This window comes from Alosa alosa, chromosome 2 (genome assembly GCF_017589495.1).
Source record: "Alosa alosa isolate M-15738 ecotype Scorff River chromosome 2, AALO_Geno_1.1, whole genome shotgun sequence".
NCBI lineage: Eukaryota > Metazoa > Chordata > Actinopteri > Clupeiformes > Clupeidae > Alosa > Alosa alosa.
This window is the reverse complement of record NC_063190.1, coordinates 904,217-925,907: the sequence shown is the minus strand read 5'-3', so window position 1 is coordinate 925,907 and position 21,691 is coordinate 904,217. Positions and strand designations below refer to the sequence as shown.

Here is a 21,691-nt window from a genome sequence, read left to right as displayed (position 1 = left end):
ATATCGCTTTTTCTGGAGGGGTGTCTTCATTATTTTAACCTCAGCTTCTCTACCGTCTTCACCTATGTGGTGAGTATGCTTCAACCAATGATATCTTTGAAAAGCAATTATGAGTTAAAAATTGATGCTAGCCGTCTCGTGATACTTTAAGTATTTAAAAAATATCTATATTTAATTAATTTTAACTGACCCGCCCGCAAATGACCCGAATATCATCAAAATTATTTTTTTATGACTCATAACCGCGGGTGACCGTGGGCGACCGCTCAATTTCGGGTGGACCGCACAAAACACTGCTCAGTTTATAGTAATTTCATGTACAAAGTGCCAATGATGTACCATGTATCATTCATAGATATACTTACTTGGTTACATTCGTGTTTTCATTCTTGTCCCCCCGTGGTAAAACAATTTACTTATTTGTCTATGGTACAACATTGCCATTTTGACCTACTACCACAATAGATTTTCATGTGCTTATGTACCATACTTTGCTGTGTTGGCTATAAATAATACTTTTCATGATATTAATGCCCAAACATTGCTTCCAAAATAATGTGTTTCCAGGCTAAAACAATAGTTTCAAGGGCTGAAAATAATATGAAGACATATGATTTGAACAGAAATATTTTACAGGCCATGGTTTTGGGACCCATTGATGATCTAGACAATTTTTGAACAAAATCTCAGATGGTGCAGCAACAACCTTATCTGATTTGACATGGAATTACCCTATAAATTCCATCTAGAAGAATCAGCTGCAGGGTCATATATCAAACTAGGTCATACCTTAGTGAATTCTATTGCAAACTGCTTTTTGTATTCAGTTTCCATCAGGAGACTACTGAAGATCAGTTCATGGATGATTTTTCGGGCACCTGGATAAAGAAATAACTGCTCAGACATTCTAAAAAATGGGCCATATTGTTACAATTCAACTGACCTCTAGACAAATTGCATATAAAATCCATATTATATACAACCTTAATGTAGGTAAGATGCATAAACAAGTGATCATCCGCAGGCTCACAAAAGATCAATGCTAGACAGATCAGAATCTGAGGCCCCAGTGCCTTGTAGTTGGGGCACACTGATGGCAAGCATAAAGTTGCCTGAATATGTCAAACTATATAGGTTAGCTAATGCAGCCATTAGTGTGCGGGCCTATTAGAATAGGTTGGTGGTTTGAGGTTGAAGGTTGGTTGGAAAGCTTGTGCTGGTTGCACAAAACTTTAAGGCTAAATTTCTCCTTAAATAAGGGTATTGCACAGAATACCTTAAAGAACACATAGAATGGAAATAATTTTTGCCTTGGTTTTGATGAATTAGGAGAGGTTGTGCATAATCAAAGAGCTTTCATGGTTGTGTCTCTTCCTTCATATGAAAATCTTGAACTTAGAAATAGCCACTAAAACATGGGTGAATTAGAACAAAGCCTACATGTGATGTCAAATATCACAAAGCAATTATAGTTCAATTGTGGTTGCCAAAGAGGGCGCCATTTAGTCAAATGGACCATTTCAATACCCAGCCTAAATATAAGGTTTTAATTGGGCTTGTAAAATTGCAATTGAGTTTATTTTTGATAAATCGGTTGAATACTATTTTAACATCAGAAAACACAGTACAATACTCAATTCATCCATGTTCCCTTTAAATTGTTTCCTTAGTTAAGGAAAAACGTTAAAGGAACACGCCACCCAATGTCAGTAGTAATATATGTTCTTACCTTAACTGTCACGGGTTGAGTCAGACCTCTCCCGTGTTGGTATGTGCACTCAAACGCTCTGGTGCGCGGTGCGAATGTGTTAGCATGTTGCTATGCTAGCGGGCTCAGATGTAGCCAGACGTAGAAGTAATCAAAAACATCCGTTTTCCGACTTAAATACAGTTGCACGAGTAGTTGATAAAAATGTCTACGGTCACACAACATGAAATGTGGTGATTTTCAAAGCGAATAAACAGGAGAACTACAATGTGTGGCGCAATAGCACTTAGGGTACTTCGACCTATAGCGTCGCAATATTAATTAACACCTAATTGTAGATCCTATCCACCACAGAGTTTAGAATCCATGCTTGATCGACCCCTCAGCTTCCCCCTCCCCTCTGAGCGAGAGAGAGGCACACACACTAGAGATGCGCTGATGGGCTATTATTTCAACCATAACTGCATAGCAAAACTTATCATCCATCAGCACCAAAGTTTTTTCAAAACCGCACTCGCCCACCCTCCGCTGGTTGTTTTAATGTAACCTATATGGGTGATGCAGCGCTGCTGACGTGTTGCTGACGTGTTGTCTATTACAACACCTCTAGAGGCCAAATGAGACCACTTCCCTTGCATGTCCTTACAATCAGCTACTTTGTCTCTGTATTAAGTCTGGACTTCATACATCAAAGTGTTGCTGAGATACAAGCTCACTTCCTGTATTGCAGCGCCCCCTGTAGAGGCCAAATAATGCCAATTTCCTAGTGCGTCCCCACAATCAGGTACCAAGTCTCTATACCAAGTTTGGACTTCATACATCAAAGCGTTGCTGAGATACGAGTTCACTTCCTGTATTGCAGCGCCCCCTAGAGGGCAAATGGTGCCAATTTCCTAGTGCGTCATCACAATATGGTAGCAGGTCCTTATACCAAGTTTGGACTTCATACATTAAAGCGTAGCCGAGATGTTAGCCCACTTCCTGTTAGGCGGCATCATAGCCATGTGTGATTGGCTGTTACGGGCAAACAAACTGAAATTAAAAAAATTGTGCGGCTCGGTCAGAAGATCATCTCCGCCAAGTTCCTTGAAAATCGGATGAAATGTGTAACCGCTGAAACTTTTCATAGAGTTTGTATTAAATCCAATATGGCGGAGATCCAATATGGCAGAAAGTGACGGGATAGGGGTCGATGAACTCGGGATGGTCCAAGGATTCAGACGCTACCTCAATTGTGAAAATCAGACAAAAGAGTCAAGGATCACGCACATGAACGCATGTCCAACATTGAACTGGTGGTGGCGCTAGAGTGTTCAATGTACATGCATAAAAATTGCTGTGAGTGATTGGGACAGTATCCTGACTAATGGTATCAAGTTTTGTTATGTTAACTCAAAGTACCACGGAGATGTTAGTCCACTTCCTGTTTGGCGGCTTCATCGCCATATTTGATTGGCTGCCACGGGCAAACAAAAATGAAATTGAAAAATCTGACAAGTATCTTTTGTGTGGCTCGGGCAGAAGATCATCTCCGCCAAGTTCTGTGAAAATCGGATTGGAAACTTTTCGTAGTGTTTGGACTAAATCCAATATGGCGGAGGTCCAATATGGCGGAAAGTGACATAATAGGGTCATTGAACTGAGGTTGGTCCAGGGATTCCAGCGGTTCCTGATATGTAAAAATCGGACGCACCGTTCAATGGTCACATGCGTGAATGCAATCCAGGTTCGACCCATTGGTGGCGCTAGAGTGTTGGGCATAGAGTTCTGTAAATTGGTGAGAGTGATCATGGGACAGTGCTGAATCAGTGTGCCAAATTTCATAACTTTAGACCCAGCGGTTCAATTTTCGGACAGATTTTGACCTGTTGGTGGCGCTAGATGGCTGGGTTTAGAGGTCCGTAAATGAGTGTGAGTGAGTGGTCAGTGGAGTGTCCCGAAACTTTCTGCCAGGCGTTCTATGGGCTGCCATAGACTCCAATGGCAGAATAATAATAGGAAAAGCTACTAACTCAATGGGGTCCTGCAGCTTCTCTGCTTGGCCCCCAATAACAAGTCATTCACATTATAGGCTACTTTATGCATGTCATGTCAGGGTGACACTATGACAAGCCTGTTCTGAAGACTCCCATTCATTTTAACTGCACGGGAAGAAAGCGCGTCTTTTTCAGACAGACAGCGCAATTAATTTTATACCAGCAGGCCGATCGGACAAACTATGGCGCCTCGATATTAAAGAAACGCCGACTCCATTCATTCTGAAAGTCCACCGCACAACAGTGCAACGTGCATGTTCACATTTTTAGTAGCCTAACAACCGCCAAACTTGCTTGCTTGCCTTACACATCCAAGTTTTCCGACTATTTTTCTTACCTTATTTTTCCGCTGTGGATGTTATTGAGTTTGTAGAAGTTTTAGCTCTTACGTTCTGAACATCTCGCACTGCCATCGCCCGATGTCATTTCTGAGTCATATCACTCTCTGTCTCTCTTTTAAATGCCTATTCCCTGAATGGTAGGCTACAATTACTATGTGTTTTATATATAGGCTAATATCGAAACAAAATAACCCAGGCAGTCTCATCTAGGATATAACACAGGTTGAAGTCAACGTCAAGTTGGTTCTGTTTAGGGAGGTGAATGTGAAACATCTATAGATGACTCAGAAATGACATCGGAAGACAAGGAGTGAATAGTGGCAAGAGGCAAGCCGAAGGCTGCTGACAAGGGCCCGATGCTATTGTAAAGCAATTAACAAAAGATTCACTTAACAAAAATGCGGATGTGGTACATGAAAATTTAGCTAAAAATGTGGAGAATGCAATGCAATCAAGCATTTTGGACGATATTGGCACAAGCTGGCAGAATAGGCAACATGCCGATGTGCGTTTTATTTGGAGACTGTTTTGCGAGACAGAGAGTTTGCTGCTGATATTCTGGGGATAGGCTACAACATATAGCCAATGTAGGACTTTAGCCTTTTAATATATTTGCTGCATTGGATCAGTCTTTCTAGAACAGGCAAGAGCTTTCTAGCCTCACGTCAGCAGCGCTGCATCACCCATATACATTAAAACAACCAGCGGATGATGGGCGGGTGCGGTTTTGAAAATTGGTCAAAAAACTTTGGTGCTGATGGATGGCTGATGGATGATAAGTTTTGCTATGCAGTTATGGTTGAAATAATAGCCCATCAGCGCATCTCTAGTGTGAGTGCCTCTCTCTCGCTCAGAGGGGAGGGGGAGGCTGAGGGGTCGATCAAGCATGGATTCTAAACTCTGTGGTGGATAGGATCTACAATTAGGTGTTAATTAATATTACTAAGCTATAGGTCGAAGTACTCCCAAGTGCTATTGCGGCACACATTGTAGTTCTCCTGTTTATTCGCTTGGAAAATCGCCACGTTTCATGTTGTGTGACCGTAGACATTTTTATCAACTACTCGTGCAACTGTATTCAAGTCGGGAAAACGTGGATGTTTTTGATTACTTCTACGTCTGGCTACGTCTGAGCCCGCTAGCATAGCAATATGCTAACACATTCGCGCCGCGCACCAGAGCGTTTGAGTGCACGTACCAACACGGGAGAGGTATGACTCAACTCGTGAAAGTTAAGGTAAGAACATATATTACTACTGACATTGGGTGGCGTGTTCCTTTAAGGGATTTACTGTATTGAAAGGGATTTTCCAGCACAAAAATTCTCCACATAGTAAAGCTTAATGATCTTATCATGCATCTCACCTTACTAATAGTCGCTGAAATTATCCAGGTAATATTAATAAAATTTGGTTACATGAACACTACCACAATACCAAACAAGTAAATGGATAATGAGAATTTGTACAAGATATTGAATGAACATCTGGGATTATACCACCACCCCTGTGCTTAATCTTAATATATAAGATTGATAACACTTGGTTAGAATCCATTTTTTGCAGTGTATATGTGCGCTGTAAAAATTTAAATCTAACCAAGTGTTATTAATCTTCAAAAAATCTATTTGGTATTGTTTTTAGCATGAAAAGGCTTACCTAGTGCCATCTCGAAAGATCATTTTGACTTAATTTAAGAAGACTGACATATTTTAAGGAGTCTTATCAAAACAAATTTACTTAACGCACTGGCAGACAAATTTGCTTGTTTTTAAGACAAATTTGCGTAACGCACTGGCAGAAAATTTGCTTGTTTTCAGGATGAGATGTCTTAAAATAAGTCAAACTTTTAAGTCAAATGATTTCACGAGAAAGCGCTAGGAAAGTCACAACAATACAAACTAGTTTTTTTTATATCTTGATATAAGATTAATAATCTTGGTTAGATTTTATAAGATAAGCAGTTTTTGCAGTGTGGTGCTGTGCCCACATTCTTAGCTGTGGAACATGGGATGATGTGTGAAAACAATTATCCCCTGGGAACATTAAAGACTATCTCTATCTATCTCATAAGTGTACTGGCCTTTGTAGAGACGAGAATCATGCAGCATGAGCTGGCAGATTGGACTTGGTTTGTCACCATCAGATGAAGGCTGCAGAGCAACTTGACAGAACACCTGCCTGAGACCAACTGACAAAAATCCATACATCCATTCACACAAGGATAAACAAAAACATGTTAAAAGGAATGGAAAACAAGATTTCAGACAAGTACAAATAAGTGTGTGTGTGAGAGGGAGAGAAAAAGAGAAATTGCCTATTACCAGAGTATCCAATGACCTGCTGAAACCAGACCCCAAGTCGCAAGGCAAAACTTTGGTGGGCCATGACTGCTGTATGTAGGATCTCCACACGGAGAGGCTGCAGCGAGATGTGCTCTGAGTTTGACTGTAGAGGATGTCACACAAATCCAAAGGTCTTATTTAGGCAAGGCAAGACACATTCATTCGCGGTAATTTCTTGCTTTCCAACCGCGGAGAGAAAAGATCCATACCTTCCCAGCCATAGTTCCAGACTCATATTCTGAATAGAATTGAGTTCTGGCTACTTCAGGCTACAACATTTCTAGTTCTATTCTAATTCCTGCTATTTTTAATATATAAAAATAATATAAGGGCAGATTTTATGTCAGGAAAAAAAGCAAAAAACGGATGATGCATTATGAAGCATTGAGAATTGTTTTATAATTAAACTATAATTGAACTGAATCATTAAGCCAGTGAGGATTCACATCTCTAGATGGAAGTGTGTTTAGGCTTACCCTAATAAGATCTTTGGCTTGTTGGCAAGTCCTTAGAGTTCCTCTCTTCACTGCTCTGCGCCCCTGTTGAAGTTGGGAAAAAAGCAATATGGTCATTTAAAATGTGTGTGCACTGATATACATTACCTTTGAGTCAATGAGAGGTAAATGTCTGTACAGCATACCATCTAAGCATTAGAGGCATCATACATAATCATAAGCCACGGTGTGTGTGTTTGTACAAGGCACTGTACCTCCTTATCAATTAGAGCTGTATGTGCTTGTGCCTCATTGTGGTCACAGTTAATGGAGCGCTGGAGGGTGTAGATCACATGATCGTAGGAGTGGTGCTCATCATTATACAGCACACAGAAGTACATGTTTTGCTTCACCCTATAGACACAACAGTCAGTAACTTCAGTTAACAAACAACTGGTTGTTCTCACCACAGACAAAGTACTACATCAATTGAATTTTGCGTGTGTGTGTGTGTGTGTGTGTCACACCTTCTTCCATAATGCATATGATCCCACAGTTGAGAATGTCTACTTTCAATTTGCATTACACAATGGATGGAAACTAGGGTTGCAACCGAATCCAAATCTGTTGTTCAGAAAAGTGGCAATAATTTGTCTGACGCAATTACTGTATTTTCCGGACTCCAAAATGTAGCTAAAATGTGGAGAATGCAATGCAATCAAGCATTATGGGCGATGTGGAGACGAGCCAGCAGCAGATTAAATGCTCACAAGAGAGAAAAAAAGATGTGCGGAAGCTGCAGCAAGCAGGTGATAGTTAGAAATTTATTTCACAAAATCCAAGACCAAGAACAGACAGACTAAGTAACTGGACACAGAGGTCAAAAATATTGAGAATTCTAAGGAGTAAATAGTGGCAAGCTGAGGCAAGCCGAAGGCTGCCAACCAGGGCTCGACGCCAATTGTAAAGCCATTTACAAAAGATTCACTGAACAGATATGCTGCTGTGGTACATGAAAATTTAGCTAAAAATGTGGAGAATGCAATCAAGCATTTTGGGCGACATGGAGGCACAAGCCGTCAGCAGCGCAAATTTTTCGGGAGGCCACCTCTCAGAACGAGAGAGAAAAAGATGCACGTTTTAAAAGAACATGCAGGGGAAGGAGTGAATGGCTGGCAGCTAAGGCGAGCCGGGCGATAAAAAAGGCTGCCAACAAGGGCCCGACGCTGAAAATGTAGCTAAAAATGTGGAGAATGGAATGCAATCAAGTATTTTGGACAATATATTGACACAAGTTGGCAGCAGAGAAAATGCTCGCCAGGCCACCTCCGAGAGAGCAAGAGAAAAAAAGATGTGCATTTAAAAACCAGGTCCTAAATTTCAGCGTGGGATTGAGCACTGCAAAAAATGAAATCTAACCAAGTGTTATCAATCTTATATTAAGATTAAAAAATCTATTTGGTATTATTTTTAGTATGAAAAGACTTCCCTAGCACCCTCCCAAAAGAACATTTTGACTTAATTTAAGAAGACTTTGACTTATTTTAAGGAGTTTTATCAAGACAAATTTGCTTGTTTTTAGGACACATTTGCTTAACGCACTGCCAGACAAATTTGCTTGTTTTCAGGATGAGATGTCTTAAAATAAGTCAAACTTTTTTTAAATTAAGTCAAATGTTTTCACAAGAAAGCACTAGGTAAGTCTCTTTATACTGAAAACAATACCAACTAGTTTTTTTTTATCTTGATATAAGATTAATAACACTTGGTGAGATTTTGTTAGATAAGCAGTTTTTGCAGTGAGGGTATTGCTTAAGTTATTAAGTATTGTGCATAATAATAATTCCCGCAACTCTAGCCATCATAATGTGAGAAATTCCCGTACACATTTCAGTGCTTTCTGATAACGTTAATCTAATAATGGAGCGGCTTGAATGTGGGACTGTTGACGTAGAACGTAGCCCCATGGAGAGATGTACGCTCGCAGGACCACTTTGCGGGTGCCTCGCTCTCTCTCTCTTTCTCTTAGCAGGATTTGTCACCGCTGAAGTCAAATTATAGCCTAGGTGCCTCTACATCAACCACTAGCGACAGGAAAGGAAAACAAAAGTTTAGCGATCAGGAACCATCAGGAATTTTGCAAACACAGAATCATGACAGCCTATAACGCGAGAGAACATGGATGTGTTCTCCATTTGAGGAATGTTATAATCGATTGCAGATGTGAACAGACAGCTACAGACACAGAGGGCATAGTATGCCCACTTTCACTTTCTAGTGTGCGTACGTGAAAGATAATTTGTAGTAAAACAGCGATCAAATATTACATATGGCAGTGAGTTTTGTTTTCAAATGTTTTTATGCATGTCTAGATAACTAAATCACAAAGGGTGTTCCACAAGGGTCCATTTTGGGCCCAGTTCTCTTCACCATCTATATTAATGATATTGTATCTTCCTTAACCCTTGTGTTATCCTCAAATCTTACCAACACTCTTTATCATTGGGGTCAATTTGACCCCAGCTAAATAAACCCTCAGAAAATTATTATAATTCATATTGTTACCCAGTTTTTTTTGTGACAGGTACTTAACAAGAGTGTAATAGCCACCACCAAAACCCCTACAAAACAATCCCCCACACACACACACCCCTTTATGAACCTTGGAACCCTGGCTGGCAATATTGCCCATCCAGTGTCAGCAGCCCAAATGCTTGCTGTTGCTTCCCCTTTTGACTTATAAGTCCTGCCAAAATGACTTATATGTAATAAGTACTTGTGTATGTAATAATGATAATAACAATATGTTCAAATAATAATATCCATAATGTGTCAAATATTCATGTATCCTAGGTTTCATACAGCTGGGGTCACATCAATGTACAAAATATTTGTATAGGACATTGAAAACATATTATTGTACAAATTTCACGCTAACTCTGTTGTACCCTTCAATTGAGGAAAAGTCATGAAACATGAAGCAAAAAAAAAAAAAGTGAACCATATATTTTATGATGTTAAACGTTGCTTGGGGTCAAATTGACCCCAAGGATAACAGGAGGGTTAAATGGTTGTCAAGTCCACCTTCATGCTGATGACACTATTTTCTATTGTATTGCTGACTTTCAGCAATCAGTTCAGTTTCAGTTCAACTTGCCATTGATAATCTTCAGCTTTCATTTAAGGTTCTTCAAGAAGCTCTCATCAATCTTAAATTAGTACTAAATGAAAAGAAAACTAAATATATGCTATTTACTAGAGCAAGGAACATTGAGGTTAATGGTTTGCAAATAACCACTGTAAATGGTTCCAGCATTGATAGAATTTCTAAGTACAAATATCTTGGTATATGGCTGGATGAAAAACTCACATTTAATTACCATATAGCCATCCTAGTAAAAAAAACTGAGACAAAAAATTGGTTTCTTCTACAGAAACAAAGCCATGGAATGTAGGAAACAAGTTGTTGAAGCAGTTTTTAAGTCAGTTCTAGACTATGGTGATGTGATTTATAGAAATGCTAGTGCTTGCTCACTTAAAGCCCTGGACTCCGACTCAGTCTACCACTCTGCCCTGAGGTTCATTACTGGTGATGGCTATAGCACTCATCATTGTGTCCTCTATGGTAAAGTGGGTTGGTCATCTTTGACTGAAAGGAGACATAATCATTGGTATCTCTTTACAAAGGTAATGTTGGAAAATTACCAGGTTAGATTTCCAACATGCTTGTTTGGAATTGTGGTCCCTATCAGACCAGATCATATGACTGTTTGATGCTGAAGGTTCCTCGTATCCACACCGAGTTTGGGAAAGTCGGCCTTTTGTTATTGTGCCCCTTCTTCCTGGAATAATCTCCAATGTAACATAAAAATGAACTCTCTACTTTCCTATAATCAATTCAAATCTGTAATCACAAACCTTCCTATGTCAAATTGTACCTGTTTTATGTAAATGTTATTTTATTACTGTTATTATTAATATTTTCTGTATTTTTATTTCCCTTCCTCCTTTATAATGGTATGTAGGTTATCTTATTATTTGTTTCATTTTTCATAATTATTATACTATATCTCTTGTTATTCCACTGAAAATGAGGACTACCCTCAATGAACCTCCGAGAATAAATAAAGATTGAATAACGGGTAAGGAATGTTTAGGAGAGACTATCGTAAATCCTGAAATTATGGCTGGGGTCTTTTATTTCGGCACAGCAAAGCACCTTTATTTGGGGCAGGCTTGTATTTGAGACAGCTAGGCCTTTATTTCTTACGTGGTGCGTTTTATTGTGAGACATAGGCCTACTTTTCGTTTGGAGCGGCATACCGGTAGGCTATCAAAAGCAGAAGATGTTCGATTTGGGATTTAATTTATGTTTGGACTGTTTGATTATATTGCTAAATATGGAGACTGATGACCACTGAAATCTGCGGGGTATTTGATGGTACACTATTAAGTTTCATGAAGTTGAGAGAGTTTCGAGATTTTCATCCGCTTATTGCGAGATAAGGCATTCGCTTTCATTAATGGAACGTGTGCTGTGCCAAAGAGGTCTATGATAGCCTAAATTGAGTTATTTTTTTAAATTATGCATGACTTACTTTTTTATAAATTCTCAGGCTGATGCCTGGCAGCAACAATTGTGTTTAAATGTAGGTTACTGCTTCAGCCTCTGGCAAGCTTAGAAGGGGGCGGCAAGCGACTGGTAGCTTGAGAGTGACGTGTTGGAGACCCATGGTGTAGGACAATGACTTTTCATTGGCAACAATATTAAACCAACCAACAATATAAAATATTAAGAAGAGCTTTTTTATGAGTTAAATCGAAACAAAATTATTACTGGCCTTTATTTGTCCGAATCTGGCTATAAATAGAATCCCGGCCATAATTTGAGGATTTAGGTATGCATGTGTGTTTCAGGCATAGGGCAAGCACTAATCTCTGACTGATCTTTGAGAGCGCTCTCTCGCGGCTGTAGACGTTAATGTTTCATGTAGGGTTCATGTCAGTTAATATGAATTAACATTTAAAAACATGTTTAATTATATATTTTTCATATATAAGTCGCACCTGACCATCATTCGCAGGACCAGCCAAACTATGAAAAAAAGTGTGACTTATAGTCCGGAAAATACGGCAGATGCATATTGCATCCAAATTCTCACCCATTCTTCTCTGTTAAATTGATCCCAGAGTACTCATCACACAGATTTCACATGCATATCTTGAAATCAAATAAATTGCAAAAGTTGGAAGTCCTACTTCTCCCTTTTTAACCAGTGAAATACCATGGTTAAGTATGGGTTGGTAAGATTTTTTACCAAATTTTAGTCCTATATCAGTTGCCATGACACAATCCATAGGCTAAATGACTTAAAGACTTTAAGAGACTTAAATTATGCCAGTATCTTTTTCACAAATGACACAGGTATTATGATGAACAACATCAGTGAAAACCAATGTATGTAGTGTATAATACCTGGGCTGGAGCTCTGCTGAAAGCTCATGGCCCTCTTCCCATACCAGTAGATGCGTACAGTAATGCAGAAGGACCTGGAACAGCAGCTTAACACGCTGTTGTAGATCTGTCTCTAGTGCACACTCTACCTGCAAGGAGATGACCAGCAGTCAACACATCATGCATCAGCACTCTGTCCTCCCCTCTCTCATGCTCTCTTACACAGACACAAAAACACTCACTGGGGTCAGGTAATGGATCAAAAACATCACAATGACATGAAAATAAAGAAAGTAAGTCCAGAAGTCTCTATCAATATTTCTATCAAATTATGAAGAACAGTGGAGTCATGGAGACAACACTGACTTACTGTAAAACTAGTAACATGAAGTAAGAGCTCCTCTGGTTATTGCTCTAGATATACTGAATCTCTCGTATCTTACTACAAGGCATTAAAATGATGGAGCTGAATTTAAACCATAGCAATGAGCAAAACTGATTATATACACTGTCTACATGTTTTTTAATAAAGGATTTTTCACAAAGTCGTCACTATCAACAACTCATGTACTTCCTCTCAGAAGACTCATTTTATTTGTTTATTTAGCTATTTTTAGTTATCTAGAACTGATGGCTCTGACAACTGCAAACTTCTGGAATGTCACATTCTCACGCATCAGTTTTCCCCAATGGGAGGCCAAAAGTGAATGTTGACCTTGTGTGTGTGGAAGTGTGTGTGGAAGTGTGCATGCGTGTAACTCCAGAGCGTAAAGAACACATAGGACATGGGACACATTATCGAAACACTCCCAATAGATAATGCACATAATTCTTTCCTCATAGCTGGCACTAACACATACCGTTTCCATGGGAATAGAAGCCCCAGAGTCATGTTTGGAGCAGCAGGGGCCAGTCTTCCAGGCTTCCAGGTCACCACAGTCACAGAAGCCACCACCTGATGAGGCGTGCATCTGTTGTGCACACACACAAGAGAAATCACAATAAGTGAGATGAATTTGTAAAAATATCTATTTGCCGTATGCATACTGTGAGTAGAATGTAAAAGATAACAAACTAGCATAACTAAAATAACTAATGAAAACTGGAACTGGAATTTACCTTGTAGCGATGCCCTTTGTGTGTACTGTTCTGAAAACAGTCCATACACAGCACACATGTGGGGTCTATGGCACAATCTCTGCAAAACAAGATCCAGTGGTGACTTGACATTTGCTGGTAACACAAAATGAAACCTACAACATGCATTATTGTATTATTCGTTATAATGGTCAATTAAAAAAAATGCCTCACACACTCTGGTTTAAAATAATACTGAATTATCAATTACCACGTGTACACATATACAGCTTATCCGAACTGCGTGCGAGCATCCAACTGTCACGTAGTATCGACTGTTCTTTGTCCATACTGTCCACACATCTTGTTTAACTATTTCTTACTTTATTCTACAATGTCCCTTCTTTCTCAATAAATAGAACTTACTTACATATGTTCTGTAAATGCAAATGTTCTTTTTTTCTATCCTAAACATAGGCGAAATTCGTGTGTGAATAATGCAAATTGGTAGCCTGATGTAACCAGATGCAATTCTATTCAGAATTTGAGCCTGGTACTGCATGATTGGAACATGATTATGGGACGTGTTTCAACTGATGCAGGGGTTACCTTTCCTCATTAAAAGTGTCCTGTCTGCAGGCTATGGGTCCAACATAGCTTCTACAACGTCATTGTCAGTAGCTTGTGTCCTTGCGTGTAGCCTAATACAGTTTTCTCTTTTTTTGCAATCACTACACTGCAAAAAACTGCTTATCTAATAAAATCTAACCAAGTGTTATTAATCTTATCAAGATCAAAAAATCTAGTTAATATTGTTTTCAGTATAAAGAGACTTATCTAGTGCTTTCTTGTAAAATAATTTGACTTAATTTAAGAAGAGTTTGACTCATTTTAAGACTGAAAACAAGCAAATTTGTCTGCCAGTTCGGCATAGTTCTCAGTAAAAATGTCAAGTTTTTGCCTGAAATTGCACTGTGCCTGTTTACAAGGGCATTGTTCCCACCTCTTTTGGGGTCAACCAGGGCTTAAAATTCATTTTTCAAAATGGGGGGGAATTCCCCCCTTAGGTTATTCATGTAGGGGGGATTTACACAATTTGGGGGGGAGGGGGGGGTCGATTCTGATACCAAGTCAAGAATTGCGATTTCAATACTTCGATACTTTTTTTAAGAAAGTGTTTGATTTTGGGGCCCCCACCACCCTGACGTCATCAGTAATATATACTATAGTGGGATCATTCACAACAGTGGACATCCTAGATTCTGCTTGACTCTCTCCACACACACAAACACACACTGAAAATGATAGCTTATGTGATATGTTTCTATCATATATTTTTGAATTCATATAGAGTGTATTTATTTAATAATGCATTTTTTTAAAGTATAGCATTTTACTAGTAATTACTAGTAGCTAAACATATTTAGTAATTTGAATGCCTCATATTGACGTTTAACCTATAACACTTAGGCATATCTTTAATGTGGTGTGTAGGTCCAATTGAGTGCACATTGCTGATGAGTAGGTGTAATTGAGTGCCTGTCACTTTAAGAAAATACGTGAGATTAATTCTATGGAGTAATTAGCCCCCCTTCAACCTGACGTTTTAGGCTATAGTCGCTAGTGAATAAAAGTTGTGCACAGTGCGGTATGTGTATGCAAATCGTTATGTTTTCTATGTCATTAGATACAATAAATGTTGAAAAAACTAACATGTCGAAGACAATCTTTCTGGGATCAAGTGTTGACGTGACCTGACTGAGCTAGCAGGATAGTTACCAAGGAGCTCTTTCCAGATGTAAAAGTTTGCCATGGTAGCGTAGCTCTCTCTCTCTTTCTCTCTCTCTCTCTCTCTCTCTCTCTCTCTCTCTCTCTCTCTCTCTCTCTCTCTCTCTCTCTCTCTCTCTCTCTCTCTCTCTCTCTCTCTCTCTCTCTCTCTCTCTCTCTCTCTCTCTCTCTCTCTCTCTCTCTCTCTCTCTCTCTCTCTCTCTCTCTCTCTCTCTCTCTCTCTCTGTGTGTGTGTGTGTGTGTGTGTGTGTGTCTGCATGAGGCTATGTTCAATTCAACTTGGTAGTTGATCAGTCCGGTCAATAGCACCGCATTCACGCCACTTAATGATTAGGCTATATTAACGTCATCAGACAGGCTGTAAAAGTGTATGCGGGAATTTCTCGCATTATGATGGCTAGAGTTTGAACAAATTATGAACAAATTATCCCGCAGTGAAATTTAAGCCCTGTCAACCATCAAGTGCTGGACCTCTACAGAAAGCTGAGAACCTTTAAGCCCTGTCAAGCAGTCAAAATAACTGTGACCTACTACAAAGAATACAGAATATAGTTTTTTTTCTTTCTGCCGGATTACAAGCATCTCTGAACTGACCACATTTCAGCCCTCTAGGTCACTTGATATCCCTTAGAAACACAACTGAGCCCTAGCACCAAGTCTCGTGAAGCTGTGTGCAAAAGTTGATCAATATAGAATGAAAATATGAGTGCTTCAGACTATTATTTGCCAAGGTATGCCCATGCGTTTTGTAAAATGCCTATGAATACTCCCCATAGGACTTTTTGTTATCCAAAATGCATACTGACAATCAAATGCTTACTGCACACCCCTTTGTGTAGAAGCATAATCCTGGTCTCAAATGAAAGGTAACACTTTGAGGTTTGTTGTGGACTATTTCGATTGTATGTCAGGTGTTCTGATATAGACTGACTACACAAAATATGGAATAATTACAAAAAAGTCTCTATTTTTGCATTTACTTTGTTGGTTCAATGAGTGTGTATAAGATAGACTTTACATCTGTACAACTAATATTGGATAATACAACATGAAGATTCAATTTCTATGGATTCTTGTGAATATTTCAGTACCCAATATGATGCATCTACTTATTGTGCTGCAGCTACACTGCAGCCAGAAGTCAGGGTATCACCAAAAGCGGAGGGGGAGGGGGGCATTTTGGATCAAATTTAATTGAGACATAATAAAATTAATCTGAGAATGTAAAGCACTATACAGATGGTACATGAAAAAAAGTTGTCATTTTTGGATTCCCAAGAGTCAAAGCTTTGAAATGGTGTATAACATTACTATGCAACATAGCAATATGGTGCATACAATTGATTTAGAATGTTGGGGGAGGTGGGGGAGTGGTTTAACCATCCCGCCAGCGGGACACTGAAATTTATTTGGTTAAGCAATTTGTCCAAAAAACAAGCAAATTTGTCTGCTAGTGCATTAAGAAAATAAATTCTTAAGTATAAGTAAGTATATAGTTAAGAACAAAATTATTCATACCCCTGGCACATATTGATTCAATGTTGATTTTCTCTTTATCGATATGTTTATTCTGACTGAAAATTACACTACCACATGTCAAAAGATTGTAAGACAATGTGGTAGAAACATGGAATCAAAAAAAGAAGCATTTTGATCTTTAACATTTTTATGAAAAATGGCGTGTCCAAAATTATTCATACCCTTTTTAAATAATCAATGGAAACATCTTTATTTGCATTCACAGCTCTCAAAATGGTTCTTATAATACCTACCAAGCCTCTCCATGTCTCCACAATGATTCTAGACTGCACCTTTTTAACAGCAATCTGGGTTTTGAGTCAAGAGCGATTATTTGCCATCCCTCTGGCCTTTCTCACTTTTTTGATGGATTGAGGTCTGGACTATGGCTGGGCCACTCTAAAATGTTGGTATTGTTCTCGGTTAACCATTTCTTGCCTTGTTTAGCTGCATGTTTTGGATCATTGTGTGTCCAATGCCGCCTATTAGGGCAGGTCTCTCGGCAGACAGCCTGATCTTCTCCTCCAAAATTCTCAATTTGCCCCTTGTTTTAGTGTTACCGTTTACTTTGAGAAGTTCACCAGGTCCCATTGTCTGAAAAAACCCCAAAACTAATACATTTCTATAGCTATTATCCACATTGTGGATGGTGTTTTGGTGGTTGAAATGTTCACTCCATCTCAAAATGGATCACTTGATCATCTTGGATGCTGATCATGGATTACTCTTCTCCAAACATGCACAACTCAGCTAAACCTTTATAAGGGCACACCTGGACAAAGAATTTAGCTTTCGCTGAATTTTTTATGACCCAGGGACATGGCCTGAGATTGGCATAAAAAAAGAAGCATTAAATTCCAATGACACCATGTCCATTTCAATTGTGGGGGTTAGAAAAGTATTCTTAGTAGTTACCACAGGTTACTCTATACAACCACAGGTGGCACTGTGGTAACTCTATATAAAACGTATTGATCTCAATGGTGCATTTTGCCCATGATCAGGGTGGAAAATAAAAAAGAAAGATTTGCATTAGACAAGTCAAATTGGTGTTTTTAAAAAGAAGGGATCATGGAGACTTTGGCTAATAGGCCAAAAAGTTAATTTCGACCCCTGACCATGCCAACAGGAAATGTAGCCTAAAGCTAAGCGCAAATAGAAAGAGCAACACACCCAAGTAGGAGGATTTATCTTGTTGTAGCATTACCCTTCTGGTTGTTAGATAAATGTGTGTGTAACCAAAATAACACTGGAAAAATATGTGTCCCACATGTTGCTTTGGTACTTGGGTATGCCAGACTTAAAGGAGAGTTTCACTGCTGGGAAGATTAATGTGTATTTAAATTGGGTCATTTTTGTAGTAGAAATGTGGAGTAATCATTGAAGCCAGTGCCTTCTTGACCGAGAAAAAGCCAAAAATGTGTTGATGAAAGCCAACAACTCCCATAACTTCCTGCCTTTCACAGCTCTTCGCTGCCCTACCAAGCCACTCCCCCAGGAAGTAGCCGAGGCCTGGCTACAAGCACACTTTAATGTACCACTTTGGCATTAATAATAGGGCTGTAACGATACAAACCGAATCGTGAGGTTGGTGTATCACGATTTTTAACCCACGGTTTTTTAGGGGGCTAGACATTTTATTAAATAATACTTCAATAGCGTGCAGATTATTAGATAGATATGCAGATTAGCCTATAGCTTAGGCCTACTATTTTCATTACAACTCTACCTCTTTAATTCAGCTGTCTGGTTGAAGCCTGGGAATATTGTAAACAAAGTAGCATAGTTGGCTAGCTTATGATAGTGTACTGATTAGACTGTTCAGTTTCCCCATGTGTGTTTAAGTTTCAAGGTAATACTTGTTCTCCTTGGGACAGGCCCTTTTGGGAAACATTGGTATTGAGATGATCAGTCAACTTGAATGCAAGTTTTAAATAAATATGTGCAGCATGCTAATGATGATAAATTGATTTAATAGTAATTTAGCTAATCGTCTTCTATGTGTCATTGCTTTCACGATTGTGAATGTTATTTGGATTGTGTTGGCTGAGTCGCGCGTGTCCATTGAGCGGAAGGGGGAGGGAGGGAGAACGAGAGAGAGCGGGGCAAGGAGAGGGGGTTTACTTCTATACTGTTTGGTAAAGTTGAACACAAGTCTACAATGAAAGCAACGAGAGGTATGAAACAGGGCTCTCAAGTGTCACGCATTGAGCGTGACAGTCACTCATTTCGGTCTTTTGTCACGCACTCCCGCCACACATTGTATTTCTCACGCAGAAAAACTATTTATAATATATGCCGCAACGCCCAAAATTTCTATGGCTGCGCCGCTCTCACTATGGAACCAACAGGAATCAAGCGCGTCTCCCCTGGAGTTCTTAGACGAGTCTGCCACTTATCAGCCAATCAAGAAAAGAAATGGGCTACACAATAGCCAATCAGAAAATAGCACTATTGTATCTGGGTAAGATTTAACACAACAACCAATGAAAAAAAAACATACCCTGGAATTGTTCACGTGATTCTGCTACCGAAAGTTTCGTTCACCCTCAGAGTAAACCACTGGAGCTTCGAGCATCACTTTGAGCACAGAGTAAGTCATCTTTTAATGTTACAACAAATTCACAACTTGTTTGACACGAACAATGACAACTTGACTGCTGTTAGAGAATGTTTTCCAGATAATTAGCATCAGTTGTTAATGAGTGTCAACAGCCTGTTCACCGACAACACCTGCTCAGAACAAGTAGTCTAGGCCTAGTCATATTTTCGTTATGATGACTGACATATCGTCACATTATCAGGCTTAAAGTGTTCAGGCACCGTGCCTGAATTCAGGCGTGAGCTGGTATGCTTAAGATTTGAAAATAGGCAATGAGACAACAGTATATTATATCTCCCCCCCACCCTGGACCCCTTCCAGTTTGCATACCGAGCCAAGCGGTCTACAGAGGATGCAATCTGCTCTGCCCTCCACCCAGCCCTCACCCACCTGGAAAAAAGAGACTCATATGTGAGATTGCTGTTTATAGACTTCAGTTCTGCATTCAACACCATAATACCACAACAACTCATCTGCAAACTTGACAAACTGGGACTCAGTACCTACCTCTGCCACTCGCTACTGGACTTCCTCTGTCAGAGTCCCCTAGTAGTACGTGTTGGCAACAATACCTCAAGCAGCATCACACTGAGCACAGGGGCCCCCCCTGGCTGCGTGCTCAGTCCGCTGCTCTTCACCCTGCTGACGATGACTGCACTGCAACCTACAGCAACAATCACATAGTGAAATTTGCTGGCGACACAACTCTGGTGGGTCTCATCACCAAGAGCGACGAGACTCAATACAGGTTGGAGGTCGACCATCTGACCACGTGGTGCAGGGACAACAACCTCCTGCTGAACGTCAGCAAGACCAAAGAGATTGTTGTTGACTTCCGGAGAGGTCACACCCAACACCTGCCACTGACCATCGACGGTGCTGTGGTGGAGAGAGCGAGCAGCACCAAATTCCTGGGGGTGCACATCAGTGAAGACCTCTCCTGACCACCAACACTGCATCACTGGCGAAGAGAGCTCAGCGCCGCCTGTACTTCCTGCGGAAACTCAGGCGAGCAAGTGCTCCACCAGCCATCATGACCACATTCTACCGAGGCACCATCGAGAGCATCCTCTCCAGCTGTATCGCTGTGTGGGGCGGAAGCTGCACTGAATACAACAGGAAAGCCCTGCAGCTCATAGTGAACACAGCTGGAAGGGATTATTGGTGCTTCACTCCCCCCCTGAAGGACATTTACACCACCCACCTCACCCGCAAGAAGGCTTACCAAAATTGTGAGTGATGCAAGTCACCCCGCTCACAATCTGTTTGATCTACTGCCCTCTGGGAAGAGGTACAGAAGCCTGCGCCCCCCGCACTACCAGACTCACCAACAGCTTCATACACCAAGCCGTGGGATGCTGAACTCTCTCCCTCCCCCCCCTCCACCCTCAGCTACATAACATCCTGGACATTGGACCCAAAAATGGCAGCCTGCACTACTCCACTTGCACACTTGCACACTTGCACACTTGTACACTTTTTACAACTGGTGTTGTTGTCCTGAAACACAACACTTCTGCTGCTCTTACATAACTTGCACCACTATGCCACTTTCTTCTTACTTAGGTCAAACAGAACTACCCAAGCCTTTTATTGGCCTGAATTTGCACTAGTATTTTTATTGACTGTCTATGCACAATTTCAACCACATTTTGCTGCTCTTATTTTTTCATTATTATATGTGCCCTCTTATTTACTTATTTACTTACTTTTTTGTTTACTTGAATGTTATGTTTGTCTGTGGACCTAACTTGGTAAAATATGTCTTGTCTTCACCGTGGGATAGTGAGAAACGTAATTTCGATCTCTTTGTATGTCTGGAACATGTGAAGAAATTGACAATAAAGCTGACTTTGACTTTGATATTATGACATCCTCATAAATGTCTGATAACTTCAGGCACAGACAATTTGTATTGCTTTAAGCCCTGCATTATAAACATCTCTCTCTTACCAAATAGGCTTAATCATTTTATTAGCACTAAATAAATAAAAGTAAATAAATACTAAATCAATTAAAGTGTATTGCATAGTCAATGTTATAAGTCACTTTTAAAATATTGTCATATTTTATAATAATAATAATAATAATAATAATATTTTATCATAATTATATCCTGGCCATGGATGCAGTAATCATTGCATCTGTTTTTCAAAAATGTCAGGTAAAAAGCAATTAAGCATTCTCTCATTTGCCCTGAGAGGAAAGCCCCCTAAAAAGGCCAGGTTAGTGGATGCTTGCACAGAGAAGGTGGTGAAAAGGGTAGGCCCATTATTGAATTGTCAGTGTCATGTGTCAAATCATTTCTTCTGCAAGTCTGAGCAATTATAAATTTTAGGTATGTCCCATTTTGATTTTTGGCCCAATATTGCACATCATTATTATATA

The 21,691-nt window shown here is 39.8% G+C and overlaps 1 protein-coding gene across 1 annotated transcript in view; it reads right to left on the bottom strand.

Annotated features, from left to right (window-relative positions):
- Positions 1–21,691, bottom strand: part of ubr1 (ubiquitin protein ligase E3 component n-recognin 1) — a 128,542-nt gene that overhangs the window by 90,771 nt on the left and 16,080 nt on the right. The window contains exons 3-10 of the mRNA XM_048227879.1: positions 13,438–13,516; positions 13,179–13,289; positions 12,340–12,467; positions 7,139–7,277; positions 6,906–6,968; positions 6,409–6,532; positions 6,168–6,275; positions 790–878 (exon numbers count right to left, since the gene is read on the bottom strand). Of these exons, the coding sequence (XP_048083836.1) occupies positions 790–878; positions 6,168–6,275; positions 6,409–6,532; positions 6,906–6,968; positions 7,139–7,277; positions 12,340–12,467; positions 13,179–13,289; positions 13,438–13,516 (841 nt within the window). The remainder of the gene's footprint in view (positions 1–789; positions 879–6,167; positions 6,276–6,408; positions 6,533–6,905; positions 6,969–7,138; positions 7,278–12,339; positions 12,468–13,178; positions 13,290–13,437; positions 13,517–21,691) is intronic.